The sequence below is a fragment of the Convolutriloba macropyga genome, chromosome 9 (genome assembly GCF_964194025.1).
Source record: "Convolutriloba macropyga chromosome 9, txConMacr16.3, whole genome shotgun sequence".
NCBI lineage: Eukaryota > Metazoa > Xenacoelomorpha > Acoela > Convolutidae > Convolutriloba > Convolutriloba macropyga.
The window spans coordinates 39,650,297-39,660,191 of NC_134476.1; the positions used below are offsets into that span (position 1 = coordinate 39,650,297).

At 41.2% G+C, this 9,895-nt stretch overlaps 1 protein-coding gene across 1 annotated transcript; it reads left to right on the forward strand.

Annotated features, from left to right (window-relative positions):
- The first annotated feature begins 2,659 nt into the window (after window positions 1-2,659).
- On the forward strand, window positions 2,660-4,663 carry LOC142346218 (uncharacterized). The gene is made up of 2 exons (XM_075398733.1): window positions 2,660-4,009; window positions 4,217-4,663. Exons 1-2 carry the CDS (start codon window positions 2,660-2,662, stop codon window positions 4,661-4,663), a joined length of 1,797 nt encoding a protein of 598 aa, XP_075254848.1.
- Window positions 4,664-9,895: the final 5,232 nt, after the last annotated feature.

Genomic DNA, 9,895 nt, shown 5'->3' on the forward strand with positions numbered 1-9,895 from the left:
AATGACCTAAATCACTTTACTTGATTAACAAATCAGAAACAAGTAAAAGTTGTTGCGGCTGCTCAAGAATCTCAGCGGAACCTATATATCACAGCCCAGTTCTCGAGTTTACGCCGGCCTGCTTCGTTACAGGGTTTGACTGACTAACAATCTCATCAAAAAAATTAGTCGCTCGCACTTATTAAAGGACTTACTTTAAATCTGATTGAAGTTCAGGAATTCCTTAGTGATAATCTATGTTCAATCTCGTGCTGAAGTTTGTAAGGCTTCAGCTATTGTTTGTAATGTTGCTAACTTCTTGTCAAGAAAACTCAACTAATTTAAAAATTGAAAGCTCTTAAGATCTATCAAAACTTAGCTAAAAAGACTAAAGTTATTGAGGAATCAAATTTTAGTTTAATCTGAGAGTCAACTGCTCTTTATAGCAGCTTCTAATGGTTCTAAATACAATATGGTTTTACCACTCAAACAATTGGGTTAACGTAGTTAATCAAATATTTATCATTCATATCATTGCTACTTGCTTCTGATTGGTTAATCAAGTAGGTGATTTCGGTCATTGTTTACATAGTAAATGTCAAATTACTGCAAAATTTACTTTTTATTGACTTAAGCAGGGATGATTATTACGTGGCTCCAAACGAACGGTATCTGCCATTAATGAAAAAACTAAATTATCATAAAATAAACAACTTAAGAATTTTAACAATAGAAGACAAAATACCGAAAATGGCTCACTTTTGTTTGGTTTTGGCTCTTCGTCGTTTTGTTACGGTAGTTGTGCTGGAGACTTTGGCTTCTCTGTCTGTTTTGGAATTCTAATATTCCTTGCTGTTGGAGCGCCGTATTGGGCAAATGTGTTTGTCGTTCTATCACCCTAATTAATTTGCGTATTTCTGGTTTCTTGAGAATATTCGTGTGAAGGCCGAGCATTAATGATTTCCTCAAACATTAATTTCATTAAAACAATTTTTATGTCGACATATTTTGTTTCCTATTTTTCATACATTTGTAAACGTGTAAAAGATCCCCCAAACGTGTAAACAGGCTGACCGGGTTAAAGTCTTAACAAAACGAGGTCACTAAAACTGCTGTATACCAAAATTGCGTTTTACACCTGGTAACAACGAAGTGTTAATTTGACTTTCCTAAAAATTCACAGCTGCTGTTACTTATGCAGAAGTGAAGTGAAAGAACTAAGACACGTGAAATTCCGCAAAGAATTTTGTGTGTGTGTCGTAGGTTTGTGAACAATCAGAAAATTAAGCCTGAGCTTTGTTGTGATCATAGAAACCAGGTTCAGTTTTGTGGAAAAAAAACGAGAGCTCTAGCTTCAGAGAGAACCCAGAGAATTTAGTTGAAGTCAGGTTGGCTTTGAAAGAACTAGGAAAACTATTTTCACAAGAAAATCCAGTCGGCCTAAACGTTCAATCTTACTTGAGCAGTAATATACTGTGTCTTGCTTGTAACGTGAAACTTGTAACTTATCTCATCATCGATTTGGTCTTGAAAGTTTGAGTAACTTGAGAGAAAGGAAATAAAAGAACCATTGTTAGCTGAACAAAAGGGTGACAAATTTTTCTCTTCTTTGACCAGACGACCTACTTGTAATCAGTTCGTTGAAAGTAATAGGCGGTGAAAGATAGATTTTCAGTTCACAGACTTGAGTTTTCCAAACCAAAAACCTAGATGCTACGTCGTCTCTACGGCTTCGGCCCCAGTGACTAACGAAGGACCTCTGTTTTGACAAACAATTCAAGTCCGCTTACGGCAAAAGACGGGTTCTCCTCTGTGAATTGTGTTCTATTCTGAAACCGAATGTATCCCCCTTAGATTCGTTTATAAACATAAACAGTGAGAAACCTATAGGGATACAAGTTTTGGTTTTGAATAGCCCCCAAACTAAATTATTGAGTTATTAAACAAAACTCAGAAAAAATTATTTGATTATTTAGTTGGAACTTACTGAGAAGTTCCAGCAATTGAGTTGATTATTCAGCAAAGCTGAACGATTAGTTATTTGGACTAATAAAACAACGTTTAATGCAACGGTGATTTACAGAATAACGGATATAAAGTTACAAAAGCAAACTGCACAACTTAGTATCCCGACAGCTTGTAAACCGCTAATAACGAACTGGGTGGTATAAAACTTTCCTTGTCATTGATAGGAAAGCAGCCGTTACATTTGGTCCGCCGACCAGGACAGTGGAATACAAACCGCTGTCTAATCTCGAGCAAAACAAAAGAACAACGAGGCAATTTGAGTTGCACAGTCAAACGACGTTGAGGTGCCAACTTTGTCGAAAACAAAACCACTGGACAGAAAAGCGTCAAACTGCGGCGTCAAAGTAAACAAATTGCGACTCTGTCACGTAGTCACAACAATCTTGAGAGACGAATCAAGCACTGCGCAAAGCAGATTGAGCTAAAGGAGAAAGAAGGCTACGAACTGATCAAAAACAAGGATCGGCCTAGCAAAGTTAAAACAGTATATAACCAAATTTTGCAATTCGATATTAGCCTAGAAAAGCTACTTGACAAGAGGGGTGATATCTTTAACAATTTGGAATTATACCGACGACACAAAATCCAACAAGGCGAATTTTTCATCAACTTAGAAGCCGATTGGTTGCCATATACCCACGGCTAGACAAGCATGGCGGATCAGCAGAATCAGACACCTCTCCAAAGCAGGGCTGCAGAGCCAAATGATAAAGTTCCAAGATCTGTGGGAGAAACCTCCCAAGTTTCAGTTAAGAATCAACAAAAGGAAAACCAGGACAACGAGTCCAAAGCGTCTTCCGATAAAAGGGCAAAGAAAGCAGAGAAGCTTGCAGCTCTAGACAAAGAAATTAACACCAAAATTCGTCTGAGAAAAATTGAATATGAAATGAAGCAGAAGGATCTTGAGATGGAACTGCACCGTTTGGAAGAAGGTGCGCTCAAACTGCAATACGAAAAGGAAGACCTTGATGCCAGAGATTCTGGTTCTGATGATGGTGCCGCACCTAGTATAAGAAGCCGATCGCCTTTCAATTGGAAAAGTCTAAAGAGCAAGGATATCTTCGGCTGGCTCGTTCAATCAGATAAGTTTGCAAACTTTAAAGACTGTAGTTTTGATCATACAAAGAACGGTCACGAAAACTATCGAGTCAGTTTCGATCGAGAAAGTTTTTTTAAATCCAAATCCCCAAGCGGTGAGCGTTTCAAACTCAACCATTTACCCGACCGGTCTGAGTGCAATGTACTAAGCAGTAGTAGTCAGCTACCAAAGTTGAAGTTAAATTCCTTTGACGGAAATCCACTCGAGTGGCCGGAATGGTCGAATATGTTTGTAGCAACAGTTCATAACCGTGCCATACCTAGCTCGGAGAAAATGAACCACTTGAAAACATTGCTGACGGGCAAAGCGAGAGCGGCTATATCAATTATGGGGAACTTCGGAGATCTATATGGTGAAGCTTGGGCTTTGTTGGAACGGAGGTTTGGCCGACCTTACCTAATTGTTGAAGCACAGCTCAATACTTTGAGAAATCAACAGGCAATCCGAATGCATGATTCGAAAGCTTTAGTCAGTTATTCAACAACCATCAGTAACGTAGTCAGTGTTCTGAAACACTACAAATATGAAGGCGACTTGCGATCTAGTGCAACACTGCAAATCGCAATTGAAAAGTTGCCACCTAATCTGAAGGAGAAATGGTGGTTCTATGTAGATGAAACCAATGAGGACCGACCAGATCTCTGTCTCCTAGAGAACTGGCTATCAAGAATGGCATTCGTTTACGAAGGCATGTCGCAGCCCACAGGGGAACGCAAGGAAGATCATCGACGAAATGCGAACAAAACCAAGCAGTTTTCCAAATCCTCGAATTTTAGTGCCAGTTCAAACGTAAAGGAAGCACTGGCAACGATTAGTGATCAGTGCCCATTAGCCGATGGAACCAACAAAATTTGGAACTGTCCTTTGTTTAAGAACATGGACGTGAATGATCGTTATGCAGCTGTAAGGAAGCAAGGCTTATGTTACGGATGTCTGGGAAAAGGACATGCAATCAAAGATTGTAATTTCAACGCTTGTGGTATAAATGGATGTACCAAAAAGCACAACCGATTGCTACACTCAGAAAACCAACTGGACGAGGGCAATCACGCAGTCAACGTAAGCGCAGCAACAATCAGTCAAAGTAACGAAGTTACGAGTTTTCTTCAGATAGTTCCAGTCTCAATTCAGAGTGGCAGCAATAGGTTAAACACATATGCTTTCCTCGATAGTGAATCAACGGTATCATTCGTCGACCGAAGCGTTCATGAGAAGTTGCGAGCCAATGGCACCGTTGTTACGCTCAACATAGCTGGCATACACGGAACGAAAGATTTGAAGACAGAAATGGTGCCCATCAAAATAAAGGGACCGCATTCAAAAGTTCATTCGATAGAGGCGTTTGTACACCCGTCAATTTCTTTGGGAACCACAAACTACGACTACAACAAGCTGAAGCAAAGCTTCAACCACTTGAACGTTCTCCCAAACAAAACGTTTAACTTGATGGACGTCGGCATCATTCTCGGTCAAGATGCTTACGAGCTACAGAGACCCCTGGACTACAGGATAGGAACACGAAGTGAACCTTTCGCCGTTCTAACAGAGTTAGGATAAGTAGTCAGTGGACCCATGACGGGCAAGAGAAGACAAAATGTTTGTCATTCCGCCTTCACAGAAGATGTGAAAGTGGCTGAGAATATCCAAAATTGGTGGGACTTAAATTGGTGAAACCTACGCTTCCAAAATTAACGTCGTCAGTCAGTCAAAGAAGGAGCTGCAGGCACAAAAGATGCTAGAGGGTACGACGAAGTTTACAGGCGAGCGGTACGAAGTGGGAATGCTTTGGAGTTAACCAGAGCCAAACCTACCAAACAACTACAGCTCAGCCTTGGGTCAGCTTCACTCACTGGAGCGAAGATTCCAAAGGGACCCAAACCTTAAAAGTTTGTATCAACAGTCGATGGATACAGACGAAGAGAAGGGATTCGTAAAGATATTGGACGAGTCCGAAGTGAAAGGCACCTTCGGGAAAGAATGGTATTTGCCACATCATCCAGTGCTAAATTCGAACAAGCCTGGTAAAGTGAGACGTGTTTGCAATGCTGCATCAAAGTACAAAGGGGTATGCCTAAACGACAGGCTACTAGCAGGGCCTGATCTACTGCATGGATTGATTGGAACGATTTTCAGATTTCGTGAAAGACCAGTAGTCCTAACAGCAGATATCGAATCGATGTTTCTGCAAGTGCAAGTTCCCGAGCAGGATAGAAGTTGCTTGAGGTTTCTATGGCGCCCAAGAAATAATGAACCTGTTCAAATATACGAATATCAGCGTCACGTGTTTGGAGCTAAGAGTTCTCCAACTTGTGCAAACTTTGCTCTCAAACGAGTGGGACTCGATAACGAAGAAATGTATCCAATTGCATCAAAAGCAATACAAAACAACTTCTACATGGACGATTTCATCAAATCAGTAGAAACCCCTGAAGAGGCAATCGAAGTCTTCAGGCAGTTGCGACATCTTCTTTCGCAGAGTGGATTTCAACTAACAAAGTGGATAAGCAACAGCGATGAGGTTTGCAAAGCAATCCCAGTCGACTTGCAATCAATCAGCAACACGAAGCAAGTTGAAGTGGAACCCAATACAGAGGGATTTTCAGTGCTTGGACTACAATGGACTGTTACTGATGGTAGTCTTCAAGTCTGCCGAGGTACGAACAAGGAAGTTGAAAACCCTATAACCCAGAGGAAAATTCTGTCACTGGTATCTTCAGTATTCGACCACATCGGATCGATTGCTCCGTTCAGTGTTCACATGAGACGACTTCTGAAAGGCATCTGGACTAAGAATGGGCAACATTGGGACAACCGGGTGGAGCCTGGTGAAGAAGCAGAGTTCTTGAGGTGGAAGGAACAACTTCCAATTGTAGCTGAAAAAAGCATTGGCAGAAGATACTTCAACAGAGAGAGGGATAAAATCGAACTTCATGTGTTTGCTGATGCATCTGAAGACACTATGTGTGCAGTGGCCTATCTAAGATCCCGACCAAAGGAATACTCAGCCGACTTAGCATTTCTAATTGGAAAATGCAGAGTAGCACCGATGAGGCATCTTTCAATACCACGACTGGAATTACAAGCAGCAGTCATGGCAGTACGGTTGAAGGAGCAGATAGTCAATGAGCACGAAATGAAGATACAATGTTGCAGTTTTCGGTCGGACTCAACAACAGTACTGCATTGGATACACAGCTGCCATCGTAAACAACAAGTGTTTGTGGCCAATCGAGTGGCTGAGATATTGAACACAACTGATGTTTCACAGTGGAGACATGTGAGCGGTATCAACAACCCAGCAGACATTGGCACGAGAGCGATCAACATTGAAGAACTCAGGAGGAGTGAGTGGCTCATTGGGCTGTCCTGGTTAAAACGACCAGAAAGTGAGTGGCCAGAGCAGGTGAATCTTGTTTTTGCCTCAGATGAAGATAACAAACCCTCATCAGTCTTCATGACACATGTTGAAGAAAAGAAAGCAGTTATTCAGTGGGAGCGATTCAGTAATTTTAGCAGACTAGTAAATACAACCGCATACGTACGGCGGGCATTCAGCAAATACAAACCCGCAACACTGTTAGTCAGTGTTGAAGAAAAGGAAAAAGCAAAAGCAATAATTTTCAAGTTACTACAGCGAGAACAGTTTGGTGAAGAGATGAGGTCTCTGAAAGTTGCAAAGGAAATCGCAAAAAGCAGCAAAATTCTACAATTCTCACCATTCCTGGATGAGGAAGGAATTATTCTTGCCAAAGGCAGAATAGGTAAAAGTCAATTGGGCTTTAACGCGAGACATCCAATATTGTTACATTGGAAACATCCTGCAATTGAATTATTCTTGCGAAACGAGCACAAGAACAATCAACACGAAGGCACAGAGCACGTCAGAAACATTGTTCAGCAGAAGACGTGGATCCTAGGCATACGAAACGCCTTACGATCAATCAAGAACAAGTGTGTTACCTGCAGAAAAGGTAGAGCACAAACGATAACACCAGTTATGGCAGATCTACCCGAAGAGCGGTTAGATGCTTCAACAGCCTTAACAAATGTTGGAATTGACTACTTTGGCCCTTTCACTGTGAAGATTGGGCGAAGAAACGAAAAGCGATGGTGTTGTCTGTTCACATGTCTAACTGTGAGAGCGGTGCACATAGAAGTGGTGCCCAAATTAGACACGGATAGCTGTCTCAATGCAATCTTGCGATTTATTGCACGAAGAGGCAAACCCAGTACAATCATCAGTGACAACGGGACAGACTTTGTTGGAGCTGAACGAGAGTTTGCAGAGTACGTTGCTGCATGGAACAAAGAACGGATCGAGGAACAACTAATTCAGCAAGGAATCAGATGGAAGTTCAACCCACCCCCAGCACCCCACTTTGGAGGGGTATGGGAACGATTGGTCAGAAGTTGCAAGAAGGCAATGTATGTAGTCTTGGGGAACAGATCAGTCACAGAGGACGTTCTTTCGACAACGACGTGTATTGTGGAACAAACATTGAATGCGAGACCGTTGACTCCCGTGAGTTCAGATGTTAATGACCTAGAAGCACTGACCCCTAATCACTTTTTGCTCGGCACCACGAATGTTTGCTTACCATACCTACCATGCGCAGAGGAATTTGTCGATCACCGAAAGCTCTTTAGACAAACTCAAGCCTATGCAAATCTCATTTGGGACAGATTTCGAAAAGAGTGTCTGCCAACGTTGAACAACCGGCAAAAGTGGCGATCTACAGCGAAGGAAAACCTTACAGAAGGTGATCTCGTTTGGTTGATCGAAGACAGTGACAAGCGAGGATAATATAATCTGGGTCGGGTCACGGAGACCATCGAAGGGTCCGACGGAGTGATTCGATCAGCGAAAGTTCGAACGAACGACGGAGTTTACAAGAGACCAGTGGTGCAGCTCGCTCCTGTGTTACCAAACAGTGAAGATGTTTTCGTGATGGAAAACAGGGCCGGCGATGTGAAGGCCGAGCATTAATGATTTCCTCAAATATTAATTTCATTAAAACAATTTTTATGTCGACATATTTTGTTTCTTATTTTTCATACATCTGTGAACGTGTAAAAGACCGGGTTAAAGTCTTAACAAAACGAGGTCACTAAAACTGCTGTATACCAAAATTGCTTTTTACACCTGGTAACAACGAAGTGTTAATTTGACTTTCCTAAAAAATCACAGCTGCTGTCACTTATACAGAAGTGAAGTGAAAGAACTAAGACACGTGAAATTCCGCAAAGATCTGATTCCACACACTTCAAAGCTTAAAAAAAGTAATTGTGTGTGTGTCGCAGATTGCTGTGAACAATCAGAAAATTAAGCCTGAGCTTTGTTGTGATCATAGAAACCGGGTTAAGTTTTGTGAAAAAAAACGGGAGCTCTAGCTTCAGAGAGAACCCAGAGATTTTAGTTGAAGTCAGGTTGGCTTTGAAAGAACTAGGAAAACTATTTTCACAAGAAAATCCAGTCGGCCTAAACAATCAATCTTAATTGAGCAGTAAAATACTGTGTCTTGCTAACGTGAAACTTGTAATTTATCTCATCATCGATTTGGTCTTGAAATTTTGAGTAACTTGAGAGAAAGGAAATAAAAGAACCATTGTTAGCTGAACAAAAGGGTGACAAATATTTCTCTTCTTTGACCAGACGAACTACTTGTAATCAGTTCGTTGAAAGTAATAGGCGGTGAAAGATAGATTTTCAGTTCACAGACTTGAGTTTTCCAAACCAAAAACCTAGATGCTACGTCGTCTCTATGGCTTCGGCCCCAGTGACTAACGAAGGACCTCTGTTTTGACCGACAATTCAAGTCCTCTTACGGCAAAAGACGGGTTCTCCTCTGTGAATTGTGTTCTATTCTGAAACCGAATGTACCCCCTTAGATTCGTTTATAAACATAAACAGTGAGCAGCCTATAGAGATACAAGTTTTGGTTTTGAATAGCCCCCAAACTAAATTATTGAGTTATTAAACAAAACTCAGAAAAAATTTTTTGATTATTTAATTGGAACTTACTGAGAAGTTCCAGCAATTGAGTTGATTATTCAGCAGAGCTGAACGATTAGTTATTTGGACTAATAAAACAACGTTTAATGCGACAGTGATTTACAGAATAACGGATATGAAGTTACAAAAGCGAACTGCACAACTTAGTATCCCGACAGCTTTTAAACCGCTAATAACGAACTGAGCGGTATAAAACTTTCCTTGTCATTGATAGGAAAGCAGCCGTTACAATTCGAACTACGCAGTTTTGTTGAGAAAAACCTCACATCCGGTTAGAACAGCGGGGTAGTTTTAGGTTAGGCACTGAAACGTTTGTCAATTCTGTCATCTTTGACATTCTTAGGAGGGTCGATCACAACATTTGGAGAAATTGGTCAACTAAGGGCAGAGTGTTGGGCCACTGAATCTGCCCAGCAGATTCCTGTGTCTACTGGAACTTTTTCCAGCCAGCGCAAAGATTTTGTTCTGGTTGACCATATTGAATCGAAGATTCGTTGCTGTTCGTGTTGATGTCTGTTTCGGTGAACCAAATGTTGCGGCTGCTCAAAAACCTCAGCGAACTGATATATCACAACCTGGTTTTCGAGCTTCACGCCGGCCAGTTTTTTCATAGGTTTCGTTTGACTAATAATCTCGTCGAAAAAATTAGTCGCTCGGACTTATTAAAGGACTGTAACTTTATTTTCGTTGATTGAAGGTAAGAAAATGCTTAGTGATAATCTATGTTCAATCTCGTGCTGAAGTTTGTAAGGCTTCAGCCATTGTTAGTAATGTTG